Here is a 21,094-nt window from a genome sequence, read left to right on the forward strand (position 1 = left end):
CTCAGAGCCTCCTTACCTTTGCTGTATTGTCTTGGACAACTGCCATGAAGTTGAGGAAACTCACGTTAACCAGGTCAGGTCCATGTACCACTGTCAAAAGTTTATCCTCGGGTTGTTGTTCTGGAAAGCCAAAGCCCAGCGTTTCCCGAATTTTGGGGTCCTTCAAAAGACAGGAGAAGACATAGAAGAGCTGGCAGAAGCCACCTTAACCGGATGGAAGCTATTATTGCTGAGCACATTGTAAGCCGCCCTGAGTCTTCGGAGAAGGGCGGCATATAAATCAAATTAAAAAAAAAAAAAAAGGAGCAGGTTCTTTGTTAGAAGTTCTCAAACTTGGCAACTTTTAAGACATGTGGACTTCGACTCTTCAGAATTTCCTAGCTACCATGCTGTCGGATGGGTGGACTTCAATTCCCAGAATCCCCTAGCCAGCATGCTTTAAGACTTCAACTCCCAGAATTCCCCAGCCAGCATGCTTTAAGGTAGATGGACTTCAACTCCCAGAATCCCCTAGCCAGCATGCTTTAAAATGGGTGGACTTCAACTCCCAGAATTCCCTAGCCAGCATGCTTTAAGATGGGTGGACTTCAACTCCCAGAATTCCCTAGGGGAATTCATTTTCATTAGGGATTTACAACCTGAAATTGTGAGTGTCAGCTTTCCCTAAATTGGTTACTCTCTAGACATGGCGCATTTCAGCTCCCAGATTTCTCACCAATGTCCATGCTGCCTAGGGGGAATTCTGGGAACTGAAGTCCACACCCTTGAGAAGAAGACTTCAGTTCCCAGAATTCTCAGCAACAGCCATGCAGGAATATGGAGAACTGAGAATTGAAGGATGGGGAGGTTATCAAACTCCATAACTCGATAAGTCACTGTATCTAGCCCAGAAAAACATAGTTAAAAACAAATCCAAGTTTAATGCAATGGGACAATGTTATGACTGGGTCCTTCCAGCAGGCTAACCTTATTACCCTGGTCATCAAGTTATTTTAATTTTATTTCCTTGTTTTATTTCATTAATAGACAGACTGGCTGACTCCACAAACTCCAGGCAAACTTGCATATTAAAAAGCACAAAACGAAGAAAGAAAAATAATGGATTTTCAACAACAACCACCACCACAAAAAACTATACCCAAAAATCAGAGTTTTGCATGCAGAATGGCGCGATCCAGTCTGCCATGGCTCAACAAACCACGGTTTATACTCTGGAAACAAACCACAGTTTGTACCACAACAAACCACAATCTGTACTCTGGAAAAGTGCTCCGAACCGGGGGCTACACCCGGCATCAATGCCCCTGGAGTGGGGAGGGAATGGAGATTTTGCAGTATCCTTCCCCTGCCACGCCCATCAAGCCACGCCCACCAAGCCACGCCCACAGAACCGGTTGTAAAAAAAAAATTGAAACCCACTCTTGCTATAAACCCTGATTTACCTTAGGCAGCTTGGCATAGCGTCCCGTCCGGGTATCTCGGATGTAGCTGATATCCAAAATATCCACTTCCTGTCATTTTGGGTGGGTGTGGAGAAACAGGCCAAAAAAAAAAAAGGAGAAAAAAAGACATTTCTTCAATTAATGTGCCATATTAGCATCATGGCCCATTTCTGCCACATTCTCCTGCAGCGACAAGAACCGCAAAAACGTGTTAATTAGGCTAACTAACGAGGTCTTCCTTCTTCCTTGCCCGCCCCAACAAGGAACATATTAATTTTAGATTTGGGGGTTTTGTTGTCGTCGTTTTTTTTTTTTTTAAAAAAAGATCCTGCTGCCAGAAACCTCCTTTGGTTAAAAAAAAAAAAAAAAATCTCAAAAGCTGGCTTTGGCATAATTGAAGAAAAGGACGGAAGAAGAAGGGAAGGAAAAAAAACAAAGAAAGAAAGAAAGAAATCAGCAACAACAAACATTAGGGTTTTATTATATTGTGTTGGAGGCGGCTGCCCATTAGATGGGTTTTTTTTTTTAATCCGTTCGCACATCCTTCCCTGAGTTTGTTTTTTCTGGTTTTTTTCTTATCCGGGGGCTTTTTAGGAAACTCTCCATTGGGAATTGTGGGAAAGACACACACAGACACATGAGTCCGGTTAGAAAAAAGGAAAAAAAAAAAAAAAAGGCAAATTAGAGGTTTTGCAGTAGTGATTGTCGAAATGCCAAACAACTAATGAACCACAAGGAAATTTGTAGGGAAATTGGAAAGCTATTGAAAAACTCAAGCGGAGAGGAAATCGCTTTTGGAAAGGGTAAAAAAAAAACAAAACAACAAAAACCCACACCTGAAAGGCAAAGAATTGGCAATTTAAGGAGTGGATAATGGTGCTTTTAAAAAGAAAAAAAAAAAAATCGTGAGGATTTTTTTTTCTGCCTGCTGTTTCCAAAGCTGACATTCCTTTGCGAGGTGCGGCTGGTTTTTATTTTCTTTCTTCTTCTTTTTGCAGGGACAAAATACGAAGGGATTGCAACCTGAGCTTTTCTTTTTCTTTTGTTTTTGTTTTTCTTTAAAAAAGGGAGAAATTTCCCCTTTGAAAGGCCTGGAGCCAGAGGAAAAAAGAGGGGTATTTCTGTTTTTATTTTATTTTTTTTATTTTCCCTTGCACTTCTTTTCTTTCCACTCTATTTATTGTGATTTTGATATTATGTTTTATTGTATTTTTATTCATGCGGTCAATATTTTTTATTACTATTTTTTTATCGCATATTTATGTTTTATATTTGACTCGTATTTCTAGCCATCCTGCTTGCGGTGGTTAAAATTGAGGAGTTCCTGTTAACTTCGTATCGTTCGCAGTAGAGGGGAAAGCGGGCATAGTAAATAAATAAAATCTTTTTGGAGGAAAACATCAGGAGAGGGAAGAGGAGGAGGAGGAGGAGGAGAGGTTGGACAAGAGGAGGAGGAAGGAGGAGGAAGAGGATGAGGGATGATGATAGTGAAGGAGGAGGAGGAGGTTGGAGGAAGCAAGAAGGAGGAGGAAGAGAAGGAGGAGGAAGGAAAGGAGGAAGGAGAGGAAGAGGAGGAAGGAGAGGAGGAGAAGGAGGAGAAGGAAAGGAGAAAGAAGAAGGAAAAGGAGAAGGGGAAGGAGAGGAAGAGAAGGAGGAGGAAGGAGAGGAGAAGGGGGAAGGAGAGGAGGAAGAGAAGGAAGAAGAGAAGAAGGAGGAAGGAGAGGAGGAAGAAGAGAAGAAGGAGAAAGGAGAGGAGGAAGAGAAGAAAGAGAAGGAGGAAGGAGAGGAAGAGGAGGAAGAGAAGGAGGAGGAAGCAGAGAATGAGGAGGAAGGAGAGGTGGAAGAGAAGAAGGAAAAGGAGATGGAGGAAGGAGAGGAGGAAGAGGAGGGAGAAAGGAGAGGAAGAGGAGAAGGAGGAAGGAGAGGAGGAGGAAGAGAAGGAGGAGGAAGAGAAGGAGGAGAAGGAGGAAGGAGAGGAAGAGGAGGAAGAGAAGGAGGAGGAAGCAGAGGAGGAGGAGGAAGGAGAGGCGGAAGAGAAGAAGGAAAAAGAAGAAGGAGAGAAGGAAGAGAAGGAGGAAGCAGAGGAGGAAGAGAAGGAAAAGAAAGAAGGAGACAATTAGGAAGAGGAGGAAGAAGAAAGAAGAGGAGAAAAAAAATCCCAGTTTCAATCCGTTTCCTTGGCTTTTGAAGCCTGAAAACCTCCCAGCCAGCCAGCCAGCCAGCCAGCCAGCCTGCCTGCCTCCTCCAGCAACACCCGGCCTCTCTCACCCCAGAGATTTCTTGCCAAACCAGCTTAGCGGCTTCGAAGCCCTGAAAGGAGGAGAACGGCAACACAAATGCCCCAACCCAAACTCAAACTACGCAACCCGCCTTCCCCTGGGGTGGCATGTGTGTCTGTGCGGATTGGCACGGGCGTTGAAAGGAAAACCTATATACATGGCCCCCTCCGCAGCCAGCCCGGGTGAGACCCCACGGCAGAGGCGAGCAGGGTGGAAGTGGGCCTGTACCCCCTGATTGCCCCCCCACCCCAACCCCACCCAGAAAAAAAACCGCACGCCTGGGCTCCTGCAATAAACCAGATGCACCCAGAGCCTTTTCTGAGTTCCCACATCCGTCCACCGAGATAAAGAGGCCGGGTGCATTTCGAAAACGCTGGTAAAGAGATGGAAGGAAGCTGCGGGGAAATGCACGGGGGGAGAGGGGGGGGCGCAGAGGTTGAAGAAGGCAAAAATGCAAATACCAAACTCGGGCCGGTCCAGTAGAGGAAGAAGCCTTGAGGGTCCACTCGGAGAGTCACCAGAGCTCGGCTGGTCGGTTCCTGGAAAGGGAGGGGGGGAGGGGGGGAGAAACAGAAAAGTCAAAAATCAGATGTTCTTTTTCTTGCAAATTAGGGATTATTGCTAGTATCCCAGGGAAAGAGAGGGGGAGAGAAAGAGAGAGAGAGAAGGATGGATGGATGGATAGACGGATAGACGGATGGACAGACAGACGATAAATATAGACAGATGGATGGATAAATGATTGATAAACAGATGATTGGTAGTTGACAGGTGATAGAAGATAAATAGCTGGATGATTGATAGATGATAAATACATGGACAGATGGATGGATGGACAGATTAGATGGATAATAGATAGACAGATGATAGATAGATAGATAGATAGATAGATAGATAGATAGATAGATAGACAGAGACAGATATACTAACTGACAAATGGATAGATAAATGATTGATAAAGAGATGATTGATAGTTGACAGGTGATAGAAGATAAATAGATGATTGATACAGATGATAGATAGATGGACAGATGGATGGATGGATAAACAGATTAGATGGATAATAGATAGATGATAGATAGATAGATCTATCTATCTATCTATCTGATAGATAGGTAGATAGATAAATAGACAGATATACTGACTGAAAAATGGATAGATAAATGATTGATAAAGAGATGATTGATAGTTGACAGGAGATAGAAGATAAATAGATGATTGATACAGATGATAGATAGATGGACAGATGATGGATGGATGGATAGACAGGCAGACGATACATACAGATAGAAGGTGGATAAACGATTGATAAACAGATGATTGATAGTTGACAGGTGATAGAAGATAAATAGATGGATGATTGATAGATGATAGATACATGGACAGATAGATGGATAGATAGATTAGATGGATAATAGACAGATGATAGATAGATAAGAGAGAGAGAGAGACTGACAAATGGATAGATAAATGATTGATAATGATTGATAGTTGACAGGTGATAGAAAATAGACGATTGATAGACAGATGATAGATAGATAGATAGATAGAGATGATTGATAGACAGATGATAGAGATAAAACTTCTGTGCACATTTAAAAAACTATTTCCCAGTTTTACTTCCTATTTCAAGATGGCAAACAAAGCATCATTTTTTTTAAAAATCAGTAAATACGCAGGTTTAATGTTCTCGTAATAACTTTGGGCCATTTCATTCTTCCCGGCCCAGCCTACACTGCAAGGGCTGCGGTGGAGAAAATTTAGAGGAGAAAAATGAAAGATTTTTTAAGAAAAAGACATGGGAAAGAATTACGCTGTGTGCTTGCTGACAAAGTCCTCGACTTACGACCGCAAACACCCCCCCCCCCAGAATTTCCACTGCTAGGCAAGAATTCCCCAGCCCAGCATGCTTTAAGAGGGGGGTGGACTTCAACTCCCAGAATTCCCTAGTCAGCATGTTTTCCCAAGTAATTCTGGGAGCTGCCCAGACATAGTCCACGCATCTTAAAAGTTGCCAAGTTTGTCAAAAAGTTATCTAAAGCACTGCAGAAGAATTTGGAGGTCTGTCTAACTTCTGCCCTGAAGATAGTTTAAAAGTCCTTGAAAATTTGGCTTTCCTCCCAGGCCTTGGTGTATGATAGTGGCTGGGCCCCTTTGTTGGTTTTTTTGCATATTTTTGCAAAAGTTATGTAAATGTTATTTTTTTTCCCCCTAAACATTTGTTAATTTTCCCCCCTCTATTTTACCATCTTTACTTTTTGAAAGGAGAGGCTGCCCAGTGCCCGGAGATGTTTAAAATCAGGTGGCCCTCTAAATTTAATAAATGGGGGGAAAAAATAAATAAAACTTAAGAAATTCTTTGACTTTTCCTTTCCTCCCCACCCTAGAAAACCTCAAAGGGATGTGCCAGTCTAAGCTTCTTTTCACAAAAGCTGTGCTGCTAATCCTTTTTCCTTTTGACTTTCTCCTTAATTGTTGCCATTTAAAAACCCCTTTCGAGATTGGGCAGTCCGTTCACCTGCGATGACGCCCAGGGAAAATGAGCACGCCTGCAAATTTTCTCGGATCTGTTTGGCTCGCTTTTAAAACGTCCATTTCACTCCTTATGCATTTCCCCTGTGAAAGCAATCAATGACTCAAAAGTGAAAATTCTTGGAGAATGTTTCACGGAGCTGGTTGGCAGGCTTTAAAAGTAGGGTCAGGGACTTTTAAAAAGGAAAAAAAAATAAAAAACAGTCACCGATAAAATTGGAAGACTAAATTCCAAACCTCCACTGTTATGGGATCTGTAAAGACTCTGTACGTTATTTTAATGGTGATAATAGCTGTAATCTTGAGGAATCCTTGGGATAGGTGGGAATTATGGCTGAATTTTGAAATACGGCATGCTGTTTTCAAGATTAAAAATCAGAGTGAATCTGATTAGTAGCATCTTTTCCAGCTAGCATATTTTATTCAAAGGACAGCCTTCCTAAATATTGGAAGACTGCTACTGTGTGTGTATCATTCATTATCTATCTATCTATCTATCTATCTATCTATCTATCTATCTATCTATCTATATCTTTGAAGGCAGGACAAGAAACAAGAGAGAGAGAGAGATACATGGATGGATGGATGGATGGATGGATAGGAATATAGATGGATGGATGGATGGATGGATGGATGGATACATGGATGGATGGATGGATGGATCGAGAGGGATAGATAGATAGATAGATAGATAGATAGATAGACAGACAGATATACTAACTGACAAATGGATAGATAAATGATTGATAAAGAGATGATTGATAGTTGACAGGTGATAGAAGATAGATGATTGATAGATGATAGAGATAGATAGACAGACAGAGATGATTGATAGACATCTATCTATCTATCTAAATCTTTGAAGGCAGGACAAGAAGCAACAGAGATAGATAGATAGATAAGATAGATAGATAGATAGATAGATAGATAGATAGATAGATAGATACATGGATGGATCGATGGATCGATGGATGGATGGATGGATGAGGATAGATAGAAAGATAAATAGATAGATAGATAGATAGATAGATAGATAGATAAGATAGATAGATAGATAGATAGATAGATAGATAGATAGATAGATAGATAGATACATGGATGGATCGATGGATCGATACATGGATGGATCGATGGATGGATGGATGGATGAGGATAGATAGAAAGATAAATAAATAAATAGATAGATAGATAGATAGATAGATAGATAGATCCATTGCTTCTTGTCCTGCCTTCCGCTACTTAAATATTGTCTACTGTCTATAAGTACTGGCTATTATAAGTACAGGCTAGTATAAGTACTGGCTACTTATATATGGCTACTCTCTTTCTCTCTCTATATATAAATATATATAGACAGACATGATAGCAGTCTTCCAATATTTGAGGGGCTGCCCCAAAGAAGAGGGAGTCAAGCTATTCTCCAAAGCACTTGAGGGCAGGACAAGAAGCAATGGGTGGAAACTAACCAAGGAGAAAAGCAATCTGGAGCTAAGGAGGAATTTCCTGACAGTGAGAACAATTAATCGATTAAATGGCTTCCCTGCAGAAGTTGTGGGTGCTCCAAGTTTCTAAGAAGAATCTGGACAGCCGTTCGTCTGTTTCCTGCTCCTGAGCAGGGGGTTGGACTAGAGGACCTCCAAGGTCCCTTCCAACTCTGTTATTCTGTTGAAAGGAGATTCCACCGTGCATTGCACCAAATCAACAGGCCAGCCCAACCCTCAAAAAAACACGCTTACGATGCTCTTCTGTGGCCGAAAAAGTTCTCAGCTTGCAAACTTTCAGTTTAAACCAAAATGCAGCCAGGAAATCAAGTCTATCCTCGCTTGATTTCCCTAGAAGCAACTTGAGAGATTTTGAAGAGTTGGGAGGGAAATCTTTTCTGGTTTCCAATACTTTGAAAAGATATGGTGGCTGCTGAAATACCATTTGCAAACAGAGAGAGACAGAGTGGGAGAAACAGAGACAGACAGAGACAGAGAGAGGGAGGGAGGGAGAGAGAGAGAGAAGAGAGAGACAGACAGACAGAGACAAAGAAACTGAGAGGGAGAGAGAGAAAGAGAGACAGAGACAGAGACAAAAAGAGAGAGAGGGAGGGATGGAGGGAGAGAAGAGAGACAGACAGACAGACAGAGACAGAGAGAGAGAGAAGAGAGAGAGGGAGACAGAGGGAGGGAGGGAGAGGAGACAGACAGAGAAGAGAGAAGAGAGAGAGAGAGACAGGGAGGGAGAGAGGGAGAAGACAGACAGACAGAGACAAAGAGAGAGACAGAGAAGAGAGAGACAGAGAAAGAGAGACAGAAACAAAGAGAGGCAGAGACAGAGATTGAGAGATGGAGACAGAAAGAGAGAAGAGAGAAAGACAGAGGGAGGGAGGGAGAGAGAAGACAGACAGACAGAGACAAAGAGAGAGACAGAGAGAAAGAAGAGAGAGACAGAGACAAAGAGAGACAGAGAGAGAAGAGAGACAGATGGAGACAGAGAGAGGAAGGGAGTGAGGGAGAGAGAAAAGAGACAAAGACAGAAACAAAGAGAGACAGACACACAGAGAGAGAGAGAGAGAGAGAGAGAGAAAGAGAGAGAGAGAGAGAGAGAGAGAGAGACGGGTGGATGGGTGGAGGGAGCGAGACAGAGAGAAAATGTCACACATGCCATCAAGAGCTAGGAGCATCCCCAGGGCAGACAAAATTTCTTCCCCAGCCAAATTTTTTAATGCAAACCTCGCCCCACCCTCTGAGTGTGCACGCAAGATCCAGGAAAACCGGGCAGCGAGTTGATGAAAAGATTTTAAAAAGTGAACGGGGGGCTGGGGGGGGGCACGTTGCTGATTAAAGTGATTTGAATCGGCCTCTTTGCAAAAAAAAAAAAAAAAGGAACAACCCTTTCCACCAGATTTCACTAGCCGGCTCCCATCGGACACACCCGGAGCGTGACCTCGCACTCGCTCCCTGCCCTCTGGACCGTTATCTCTGTGGGAATATTGGCAGGGGAGAATAATCCCCGCTCTGCCACGGGCAATAAAACAATAACTAAAAGGACAAAGGGGTGTCAGAATCTATTTGCTCAGGCTGAAAGGGAGGGGTGGGTCTCTCTGTTGTGGACCCCGCCCCCACTCTCTACAGATAAGGGGAGAAAAGGAGACCACCAAGCAACTTATTTAATTCCCAACAGGTATGGAAGGAGTTGCAAAAACAAGAGGGACTTTGAAAGGTCTTTAAACGTTAACCTCCTGCTATAAATAACCCCAAGACCCCCTCCTAGGTAGTTTTTCAGGACCCCCCACCCAAATACCAGTCTATGGATTGAAAGTCTGTTTTGGCTATCAGCTTCTGTCCTGTTTAAAGCAGTATTTCTCAACCGTAACGATTTCAAGATGGGGGGACTTCAACTCCCAGGATTCTCTAGGTAGCATGCTTTAAGGTGGGTGGGCTTCTGTTCCCAGAGTTCCTTAGCCAGCAAGGAATTCTGGGAGTTGAAGTCCACCCCTCTTAAAGTATGCTGGCTGGGGGATTCTGGGAGTCAAAGTCCACCCCTCTTAAAGCATGCTGGCTGGGGGATTCTGGGAGTTGAAGTCCACCCATCTTAAAGCATGCTGGCTGGGGGATTCTGGGAGTTGAAGTCCACCCATCTTAAAGTATGCTGGCTGGGGGATTCTGGGAGTCAAAGTCCACCCCTCTTAAAGCATGCTGGCTGGGGGATTCTGGGAGTTGAAGTCCACCCATCTTAAAGTATGCTGGCTGGGGGATTCTGGGAGTCGAAGTCCACCCCTCTTAAAGTATGCTGGCTGGGGGATTCTGGGAATTGAAGTCCATTCATCTTAAAGTATGCTGGCTGGGGGATTCTGGGAGTCAAAGTCCACCCCTCTTAAAGCATGCTGGCTGGGGGATTCTGGGAGTTGAAGTCCACCCATCTTAAAGCATGCTGGCTGGGGGATTCTGGGAGTCGAAGTCCACCCCTCTTAAAGCATACTGGCTGGGGGATTCTGGGAGTTGAAGTCCACCCCTCTTAAAGTATGCTGGCTGGGGCATTCTGGGAGTCGAAATCCACCCCTCTTAAAGTATGCTGGCTGGGGGATTCTGGGAGTCGAAGTCCACCCCTCTTAAAGCATACTGGCTGGGGGATTCTGGGAGTCGAAGTCCACCCCTCTTAAAGTATGCTGGCTGGGGGATTCTGGGAGTCGAAGTCCACCCCTCTTAAAGTATGCTGGCTGGGGGATTCTGGGAATCCAAGTCCACCCCTCTTAAAGCATGCTGGCTGGGGGATTCTGGGAGTCAAAGTCCACCCCTCTTAAAGTATGCTGGCTGGGGGATTCTGGGAGTTGAAGTCCCATTTCCCCCCCCTCCCAAAGTTGACTAGCTTGAGAAAAAAAATTCTTCAAAAGGCTTAAACCCAGAGCCCAAGCAAGCTTCCCAGCGTGGCTCAAATCCCTTCGGGGGGCAGGGGGGGTGGAGAGAGAGACACGACACGGTTCTGCGTGCGGATTTGACCCCTTTGGCGATCTGTAAAATCTCGGATTTGACTTCATCTTGGATTCCCTGGGAGATTCCGCCCTGCAGCTGCTGTCCGAGAAAGGATTTCGAAGCCAAAATCGGAGGGATCCAAAGTTGGCAGAGAAATCCGGGAAGATGTTTCTTTGGACTTATATCCAAATATTTGTCGAGAGTTCTTTTCGCATCCTTCAGGCAGGAAAAAGGGGAAGGGAAGAAGAGAGGAGACAGAAAGAAAGATAGGAACCTCTGGGGTAGAGGCCCTCTAAATCGTGACCCCCAGCCCTGTGGAATGAACTTCCCACTGGAAGCGCGTAAGATCTCCGACCTCCGGGCATTTCGCTGTGCACTCAAGACCCTGTTGTTCCGCCAGGCCGGGCTATCGACATAATAATTTTAAATCGGGTGTTTTAAATTTCTGGGGTTTTAAATTGAGCCGAATTATTTAATAATTTTAAATTATTTTAATTGATGTTTGTCTTGGGCTTTTAATAGGCTGCACACCGCCCTGAGTCCTTCGGGAGAAGGGCGGTATAGAAATAAAATTATTCTATTATTCTATTCACTTCCATTTGGCCCCACCTGCTGCTTTTGGGGGTCCCCAGCCCCCCCAAACACCCTTCCATCCTACCCCAGCCCTCTCTTCTCCTTGCAACAAGGCCTGCAGACAGCAGCTGTTTAATGAAAAGAAGGATTACGGGCGACATTATAGCAGAATTCCAATATTTGAGGGGCTGCCCAAAGAAGAGGGGGTCAAGCTATTCTCCAAAACACCAGAAGGCAGGACGAGAAGCAACGGATGGAAACTATTCAAGGAGAGAAGCAACTTAGAACTAAGGAGAAACTTCCTAACAGTGAGGACAATTAACCAATGGAACAGCTTGCCACTAGAAGTTATGAATGCTCCAACACAGAAAATTTTCAAGAATTGACTGGAATTCGTGATGGCTAACCTTTTTGTCATCGCGTGCCAGGAAAGGGGGGGGCGGCAGAGGTTCGCGTGCACGTGCGCCCACACCCATAATTCTATGCACCCTACCCCGGGCATGCGACCCCCCTCCTCTCCCCCGCTCCTAGCACACGATAGCCCGGTAGGCCCGTTTTTCTTTCTCACCTGGCTCCAGATCCTCTCTATGCAACTGGGGAGGGCGAAAACAGCCTTCCCCACCCCTCTGAGGCCAAAACGGCCCATTTCCTTCAACTTCTGGTTGGACAGGAAGTGACTTTTTTGCTGTCCCCAGCCTCCAGAGACTCCGACACATACGCACCGGAGCTGAGCTGGCGTGCCAGGTGACATGGCTCTGCGTGCCGCCCGTGGCACGCGTGCCATAGGTTCGCCATCATGGATCTAGTGAAAAGAAGGACTAGGGGTGACATGATAGGAGTCTTCCAATATTTGAGGGGCTGCCCCAAAGAAGAGGGAGTCAAGCTATTCTCCAAAGCACCTGAGGGCAGGACAAGAAGCAACGGATGGAAACTAAGCAAGGAGAGAAGCAACTTAGAACTAAGGAGAAATTTCCTGACAGTGAGAACAATTAACCAGTGGAACAGCCCGCCACCAGGCTCTTCTTAAAAACCTCCAGTGTTGGAGCCACCCACAACTTCTGGTGGCAAGCAGTTCCACTGGTTAATTGTTCTCACTGTCAGGCAATTTCTCTTTGGTTCTAGGCTGCTTGAAGACTTCCAAGGTCCATATTCCAACTCTGTTATTCGGTAAAAAAAAAAAAGTTCGGCCTTCGCTTTCTTCCCTACCTCAGCAGGTCCGGGTGACACCGCAAAGGAGAAACGGAGGCCGCCTTTCGAGACCCACAACAATGAAGAGTGTGTGTCTGCAACCCTTTGCAATGCCACAAATTGCAGACTTCCTTCTGTCCCTGTAAGACAGCTGGTTTGAAATATTTGAGATAGGATTTGGAAAGGTTCAGCAAAAGAATATATATATATATATTTTCCCTGAGCAGCTCTGAATTTTTCCTCTTTCGATTGGTGTGTGTGTGTCGGGGGGGGGTCTCCTTTCTCCGCACCCCTCCCTCTCTTATTTGAGTCCCTCGGCATTAGAGGCTCAATTGGATGGGATATCTCTTTTATTTGACTGCTTTTTTCTTTTCTTTTCTTTTCTTTTTTTTCATTTCTAAGCCTCAACTTGGCTACTTCCTTTTTTGGGATTGGAGAGAAGGAAGTAGTCAAACACCCCGGGGCGGGTTGCGAGAGGCTGTTGAAGATTGTGAGGTTGTGAGGTTGTGAAACCCACAGCGGGGAAGGGGGGGGCAGGCAACGGATGAACCAGAGTGGGTGGGGGTGGGTGGGTGGGTGCGTGGGGGAAATGGGAGGTAAGGAAGGGGACTTAGCAGAAAAGGCAGTGGGAGGCTTTAATGGGGGGGGGGGAAATGTGAATTCCAGGGGATGAATTGGGATATTTGGGGGAAGATAACACAGCTGGGAAGATTTCACAGAAGGAAAAATATTAGGAATTAGCGCAGGAACACGGTACCTCTAGCCCTCTTTCTCGACCAATTTTTTTTTACCAATTTTTCAGACGGGTGGACGGACTTCAATTCCCAGAATCCCCTTAGCCAGCTTTTTTTGCCGCTTGCAGAGATTTCTGGGAGTTGAAGTCTCCATTGTCTTTAAAGTTTTTTTATTTTATTTTATTTTATTTTGATTTATATGCCGCCCTTATCCGGAGACTCAGGGCGGTTTACAATGCGTTAAGCAATAGCCTTCATACTTTTTGTACATATTTTATACAAAGTCAGCTTATTGCCCCCACAAACCGGGTCCTCAATTTACCTACCTTAGAAAGGATGGAAGGCTGAGTCAACCTTGAGCCTGGCGAGATTCGAACTTACAGTAATTGCAGACAGCTGGTGTTAATCACAATGCTATCAGTCTGCTGAGCCACCAGGCCCAAAGTTGCCAATTAACCGAGGAAGGTCATCTAGTCCAACCCCAAATCAGAAAGCTGAGAAACACCATTTCTAATTCAAGGAGAGTTTTTGGAGCGGGACGATTCCAGATGGGTGGACTTCAAACTCCCAGAAGTCTCCACCGCAGCAAGCAACGCTGGCTGGGGGAATTCTGGGAGTTGAAGTCCACCCAGTGACCAAGGTTGTCTCGACTCTCGGCTCCCACCTGCCCAATGTCTCCAGCTTCAGGCAGAGAAAAGGACACCACAAGGAGACCCCCCCCCCAAATTAGTAAGTGTCATCCCAAACACCAGGAAAGTATTGGCACAAACCGGTCAAGAGATGAGTCTACAAAGCTAGCTTGGATGGGCCATAGGAAAGTGTATGGATCAAGATTTTGGAGTGGAGGGGGAGAGGGAGACGGAGAAGAGGAGGGGAAGGGGCCACTTTGTAAAAGGACCCAAGCAAGGGGGAGAGCCTTTTTAAGGGGGAAAAGGCTCTTGGAGAAGGGGGGGGTTAAGGTCTTTGCAAGGGGAAGGGGGGCTCTTGGAGAAGGAAGGGGGCCCAAGCAGGCCCCAGGGGCTCAAAGCCAACTAATGGGCTGGGGGCTCATTTCTGCAACTCCCCTCCCCCCCCCAAAGGAATCACAGCAAATAAAGCAAAGTTTGCAACAACCTGATGAATTGATCAGGCAAGGAAGGAGCAAAGGATGAGTGATGGACACCCACCCACCCCGCTTGAAAAAGAGGGAGGGGTCTTCTTGGGGGGAGGGGCGAGATGCCTACGGAGAAAGAGGGAGCCAGATTGCGGGAGAAATTTGCATAAGGAAAGAGTTCTCCTTCTCTCTCTCTCTCTCTCTCTCTCTCTCTCTCTCTCTCTCTCTCTCTCTCTCTCTCTCTATATATATATATATATATATATATATTCTGCCCTCCTGCAGCTACAAAGAATTAGGAAGTTTGGAAGGAAAGGAATTTAAGAGCGTCTTACGAAATATAAGGATGGAGGCGGGGGGAGAGAGAGGGGGGAAGAAAGAGAGAGAGAGAGAAAAAGAAAGAAAGAAGGAAGGAAGGAAGGAAGAAAGAAAGATGGAAGGAAGGAAGGAAGGAAGGAAGGAAGAAAAAAGAAAGAAAGAAGGAAGGAAGGAAGGAAGGAAGAGAGAAAGAAAGAAAGAAAGAAAGAAAGAAAGAAAGAAAGAAAGAAAGAAAGAAAGAAAGAAAGAAAGAAAGAAAGGAACCAGCAGCCATTCCGGCTGGGGTGGGGTATCCTTTGCGCCCCCCTCCCTACAGCAGCAGACAAGGGGGGGGCATAACTCAGTGGAAAGTGAAAGGACTTTCAGGAAGGACGCTCTCTCTCTTTCTCTCACCGCCCCCCAACAAAGTGGCAGTGAGAAAAGATTAAAAAATAATAATAATCCTAGAAAAGCGTCTGTTTGTCTGTCACTCCCCACCCTCTCCGGCCGCGTTCTTAAGAAAGCAGGCGGTTCCCACCCATCCACCCACCCACCTCCCCCCGGATGTAAAGATGTGGGGTGCAAAGAAAGGGAAAGTGGGCGAGGGAGGGGCGGGGCGAGGGTCTCTTGAAAGGACATGCAAGAAAAGGGAGGCGAGGAAAGGGGGAAAGGCGAGAAAACTTTGCACCATGGAAGGAAAGGAAGGAAGGAAGGAAAGGGGAGGGAACTAAAGAAAGAAGGAAAGAAAAGAGAGTGAGGGAAGGAAGGAAAAAAGAGAAGAAGGAAGGCATGAAGAAATGAAGGCATGAAGAAATGAAGAAATGAAGGAAGGAAGGAGAGGGAGGGACGGTTTGAGAGGGAAGGAAGGGAAAGAGAAGGAGAGGGCAAAAGAAGGCAAGAGGGGAGGAAGGAAGGAAGGAGAGAAGGAGGGGAAAGGAGGGAGGAGAGAGGGAAGGAAAAGAGGAGAGAAGGAAGGAAGGACTGGAGGGAGGGAGAAGGGGAAGGGGGAAGGAAGGCAAAGAGAAGGAAAGAAAGAAGAAAGGAATGGAGGGAGGAGAGAGGAAGGAAGAAGTAGAGAGGAAAGGAAGGCAAGAGAAGGAAAGAAAGAAGGAAGGAGGGAGGAGAGAGGGAAGGAAGGCAAAGAGAAGGAAAGAAAAAAGGAATGAAGGGAGGGAGGGAGGGAGGGAGGAGAGAGGAAGGGAGGGAAGAGTTGAGAGGGAAGGAAGGAAAAGAGAAGGAAAGAAAAAAGGAATGAAGGGAGAGAGGAAGGGAGGGAAGAGTTGAGAGGGAAGGAAGGAAAAGAGAAGGAAAGAAAAAAGGAATGAAGGGAGAGAGGAAGGGAGGAGAGAGGGAAAGAAGGCAAAGAGAAATCTAGAAAGAAGGAAGGGAGGAAGGAGGAGAGAGGGAAGGAAGGAAAAGAGAAGGAGGGAGCGGAAAGAAAGGAAGGAAGGAAGGAAGGAAGGAAAGAAAGAAAAACAAGGGGTGGGTGGGGGGAGTCGCCCACTCACCTCGTCCCATTTCATGAACTTGCTGCCCTTGATGAGGGTCTCGGGGACGCGGAGGGGCTCCAGCTGGAGCGCGTGAACCCCGGGGCGCGCCCCGGCCATGGCTGCGCGCTGCTGGCCGCCGGGACCCCCGCCTGCGCCTGCCCGCTTCTCGCCTGCCGTTCCCAGGGCCGGAGCCTCCGGAGGCAGCGAGGCGGAGACTGAGCGGGAGGTGGGTCCGGGCCGGGGGAGGAGAGGCGGCTTAAAGAGGCCGCCCCGGTTCTCCCCCCACCCCGCCCGGGGGAGGAGCAGAGGGAGAGAAAAAGTTGGCCAACTTCTTGATCAAAAGTTGGCCAACTTCCCACGGGGCGGGTGTGTGTGTGTGTGTGTGTGTGTGCCAGGACTGCAGAGCCCATCGTTCCCCGCCGGGGTGGGCATAGAAGCCAGATCCATGGGCTTTGAAGGGGAGGGGGCTTGGAGGAAGGGATTGGGGGGAGCGGGAGGGGAGAGAAAAGCGAAAGGAGGGGGCCAGAAAAGTTTACAAACTTTTTTTTTGATCTGGAGATGCAGAGCAAAAGAGAAGCAGGGATACAGCCTCTCCAGCAAAAAAGGCAGACTCGTACAGAAGAGTCCTCGGGCTTATGGCCAGAATGGGTTCGATCTGGAATGTCCAGTTGCAGAGCGAGGCGGTTGTTAAGCGAGGAGAAATGGAGGGAGGGAAGGAAGAGAGGGAAGGAGAAAGGAAGGAAGGAAGGGGGAGGGAGGGAAGAAAAGAGAAAGGAAGAAAGGGAAGAGGAGGAAGGCAGGAAAGGAGAAAGGGAGGGAGGGAGGGAAGAGAGGGAAGGAGAAAGGAAGGAAGGGGGAGGGAGGGAGGGAAGAGAAAGGAAGAAAGGGAAGAGGAGGAAGGCAGGAAAGGAGAAAGGGAGGGAGGGAGGGAAGAGAGGGAAGGAGAAAGGAAGGAAGGGGGAGGGAGGGAAGAAAAGAAGGAAGAAAGAGAAGAGGAAGGAGGCAGGGAAAGAGAAATGGAGGGAGGGAAGAGAGGGAAGGAGGCAGGGAAGGAGAAATGGAGGGAGGGAAGAGAGGGAAGGAGGCAGGGAAGGAGAAAGGAAAGGAGGGAGGGAGGGAAGAAAAGAAGAAGGAAGGAGGGGAAGAGGAGGAAGGCAGGAAAGGAGAAATGAAGGGAGGGAAGAGAGGGAAGGAGGCAGGGAAGGAGAAAGGAAGGAAGGAAGGGGGAGGGAGGGAAGAAAAGAGGAAGGAAGAGAGGGAAGAGGAGGAAGGCAGGAAAGGAGAAATGGAGGGAGGGAAGAGAGGGAAGAGAGGGAAGGAGAAAGGAAGGAAGGGGGAGGGAGGAAGGGAAGAAAAGAAGGAAGAAAGAGAAGAGGAGGGAGGGAAGAAAAGAGGAAGGAAGGAAGGGAAGAGGAGGGAGGCAGGAAAGGAGAAATGGAGGGAGGGAGGGAAGAGAGGGAAGGAGGCAGGGAAGGAGAAAGAAAGGAAGGGAGGGGGAGGGAGGGTGGAAGGAAAACATTGAGAAGATAGGGAAGGAAAGAAGGAAAAGATAAAGAAGGAAAAAAAGGAGGGAGGGAGGGAATGAAGGAAGGAAAAGATAGAAGGTAGAAAAGGAAGAAGGAAGGAAAGAAGGAGGGAGGGAAAGATAGAGAAGGTAGGGAAGGAAGCCCCCCCTTTTTTTAAAAAATCCACTCGGATTCCCGCAAACTCCTGGAAAAACTTTTTTTTCCCCCACCCTCCCAAAAAATGTCATTCCGGCTTCTGCAACTTTTTGAATTGTTGGAATTCTTCCGAAAGTTATTATTGGACGTCTGAATTTTTTTGCACGCTCTGTGTCTTGTTTTTATTTGTATTTTTATTTTCCCCCCCCTTTTTGGGGGGGGGTCTTGTTTACTAGTCCTTCGCTTCCCGCCGACTTTTTTCTCCGCTTCAAACCCCCTGGAAGTTCGAAAGTGAAGTCGGCTTGCTTCCTCGCTGGATCCGAGCCAAGTTGGCTTAATGCTTGCATGTTGTTAAATATTTTTCCGGCGAAAGCCAAAAAAATAAATCTCTTTGGAGGTTTTTCCTTCGGTTCCTGGGAAATCCTAGGCTTTCCAAGCAATCGCACGGGCCGTGACATTTCTAATTTTAAGTTTCTGAACTTCAACCCCCCTCAGACGGCTCTCACGGAGACCGGACTTCACAACAGCTCGTTTAGCGACCGTTCCAAAGTTACAGCGGCCCTGGGGGAAAAAAAGGGGGAGGGGCTCAGTAGGACCGCTTTCCCGCACTTAAAACGACGGTTGCAGGTCGCGTGATCGAAATTCAGATGCTAGATAATAAAGCGTGGAGATGAGATACGAAATTAATGTACGATCAAATATATGAAATGTTTTCTTTTGTTAAATAATGGTCGTATGAGTATTATAATACAAAGGGATATATATATATATAAAACGGTTAAATAAGAGAAATCAAATCATTGGTGAGTTTGGATATGGGATTGTACGCAAAAGAATTTCGACCGATCGACACGCTGCCTGTGATTGTATTTGAATGAGGTTTTGTTTTTGTTTTAAATAAACAAATTTTTTCCAAAAAAAAAAAAAAGAAAAGAAATTCAGACGCTTGGAAACTGATTCGTATTTATGACGGTAGCGGTTTTCTCCCAGGGTGACGTGGATTCCCCCCGTTTGCGAGCTTCGGGCAAGCAAAGTCCATCGGGAAGCCAGATTCGTTTAACGACCATGTTGCTGCGGCGAGTCGCTTAACAACGGTGGCAAGGAACGTCGTAAAATGGGGCGAATCTCACTCAACAGCTAGCAAATTCAGACGCTTGGAAACTGACTCGTATTTATGACGGTAGCAAGGTCCCCGGGGTGACGTGATCCCCTTTTGCGACTTTTGAACAAGCCAAATCAATAACTTAACAACCGTGTTGCTCACTTAACAACGGGGATTCGCTTAACAGCCGGAGCAAGAAAAGTCGTAACGCGGGGCGGAATTCACTTAACGACTAGCAACAGGAAGTTTGGGCTCAGTTGTGGTTGTAAGTCCAGGACTACCTGTATGGTGGCTACTTATTTCTCCAGCTCTTTGTTTTAATTTGAGGACTAGCAGCTTGCTCAATCGTTCAAACCTTGCGACAGGCGAGAGGGTTGAAAGCCACAAAGGCAGGCTGAGACTTTTGAAAGAGCTGCTAGCTGGGATCCTGTAGCGGAGTTTTCCTCACTTTTCTGGTTGCTAAGTGAGGTAGCTGTTTACCGAGTTGCACCCGATCTCGTGGTCGTTAAGCGAATCCGGCTTCCCCCCTGTTTCGATCACACGACCTGCAACGGTCCTTAAAGGGGAAGGACTGGCTGTAATTTTTTTTTTTTTAATATGTTGTAACTTTGAACGGTCGCTAAATGATTCGTCGTTCAGTCAAGGGACTTACGTGGCACCGGCTAAGTCGGGCGCTGGGTTTGTAAGCTGCAGTACCACCTTTGAACCACTGGGGATGCCCAAGCGGGGTGATTGAGAAGCCACGACAGACAGCGCCCTCTACAGGTGAAGAAGTGACACTGCAAGATCTGAAGAAGCTGATTTGAAGTTAGCGTAGAAGATGCTTTTCGTCTCCTGTTGCTTTGAACGATGGTCAATTCCTTTCTTTCTTCTCCTTCCTTCCTTTCCCCACTCCTTTTCTTTCCTTCCTTCATCCCTTCCTTCCTTCGCCCACACCATTGTTTTCCTTTCTTCCTGCTCCCTCTTCTTTCTTTCTTCATCCTTTCTTCTCCTTCTTTCCTCCCTCCTTTCTCTTCTTTCTCTCTTTGTCTTCTTACTTTCATCTTTTCTTTCTTCATCTTCCTTTTCCCACATCCTTTCCTTCCTTCCTCCTTCCTCGTTCTTTCTTTGACTTTACTTTTTTCATCTTTTCTTTCTTCATCTTCCTTCTTTTTCCCACTCTCCTTCCTTCCTTCCTTCCTTCATTCCTTCCTTTTTCTTTCCTTCCTTCTTTCATCCCTTCCTTCCTTCCTCCACACCTTTTCCCCCTTTTTTCCTGCTCCCTCTTCTTTCTTTCTTCATCCTTTCTTCTCCTTCTTTCCTCCCTCTCTCCTTTCTCTTCTTTCTTTCGCCTTCTTACTTTCATCTTTTCTTTCTTCATCTTCCTTTTCCCACTTCCCTTCCTTCTTTCCTACGTCCTTTCTCTTTCTTTCTTTGACTTCTTACTTTTTCATCTTTTCTTTCTTCATCTTCCTTCTTTTTCCCACTCTCCTTCCTTCATTCCCTCCTTTTTCTTTCTTTCTTCTCTTTCCTTTCTCCATTCCTTTTCTTTCCTTCCTTCCCTCCTCTCTCTTTCTTTCTTTCTTTCTTTCTTTCTTTCTTACTTTCTCTCTCTCTTTCTTACTTTCTTTCTCTCTCTTCCAGAAAGAAAGTCTCAAAAATATCCTTGAAAGAGATGGATGAACTGTACACCTGGCTGGAGTGTGATTAGAACTTGGATGAGAGACCACAAGGAGATCACGTGACTGGTCGAATAGAGAGCGAAATAAAAGAAATTGCAGAAAAATAAACCCCTCGGAATCCCTGCCAAGAACATCACCCAGATGCGCCCATAAGTCGCCAGCGCAAACGAAACAAGACTAAACATTTTAAAATTAAATTGCATTAAAATTAAATTGCATTTTGGCCCACTCGGTAGCTGGTCTTTGGCCCTGCCCATTCCAGTTTATTGCATAAGATTTTGCATATAAATCTTGTTTCAGTTATGGACATTTTTTCGTTTAGGTGTTTTGTGGTTTTATTTCGACTCGACCCCAAAACTGCCCTCAAAAACGCCCCTTCCGTTTCTCTTTTGCTGATTGGCAATTTTGGATTTTCAGACAAACCAACTCCGGAAGGTGGGTCCAAAAATTTGCTTTTCAGATGGGGGGGTGGGTGGGGACCCTGCAATCCAGCTCTTGGATCAGTGTCTCCCACAAAGAGAGAATGCATTCCTTAATATTTTTTTTTTTTAAATATAAACAACGGTTCTTTTAACTCCCACAATA

The 21,094-nt window shown here is 46.0% G+C and overlaps 1 protein-coding gene across 3 annotated transcripts in view; it reads right to left on the reverse strand.

Moving 5' to 3' along the window:
• Nucleotides 1-16,532, reverse strand: part of PLCB3 (phospholipase C beta 3) — a 50,591-nt gene extending 34,059 nt beyond the window's left edge. Inside the window, exons 1-4 of one of the 3 annotated variants that reach the window (XM_087880846.1) lie at nucleotides 16,104-16,532; nucleotides 4,183-4,260; nucleotides 1,443-1,511; nucleotides 17-160 (exon numbers count right to left, since the gene is read on the reverse strand). In XM_087880846.1, coding sequence (XP_087736972.1) covers nucleotides 17-160; nucleotides 1,443-1,511; nucleotides 4,183-4,260; nucleotides 16,104-16,202 — 390 coding nt within the window. In that variant the 5' untranslated portion in view covers nucleotides 16,203-16,532. Of the gene's footprint in view, nucleotides 1-16; nucleotides 161-1,442; nucleotides 1,512-4,182; nucleotides 4,261-6,239; nucleotides 6,338-12,489; nucleotides 12,808-16,103 lie in introns of those variants that run through there. The other 2 variants (XM_087880845.1, XM_087880847.1) reach the window with 2 other exon arrangements.
• Nucleotides 16,533-21,094: the final 4,562 nt, after the last annotated feature.

The sequence above is a fragment of the Pantherophis guttatus genome, chromosome 18, assembly GCF_059756535.1.
Source record: "Pantherophis guttatus breed Tessera chromosome 18, ASM5975653v1, whole genome shotgun sequence".
Lineage (NCBI taxonomy): Eukaryota > Metazoa > Chordata > Lepidosauria > Squamata > Colubridae > Pantherophis > Pantherophis guttatus.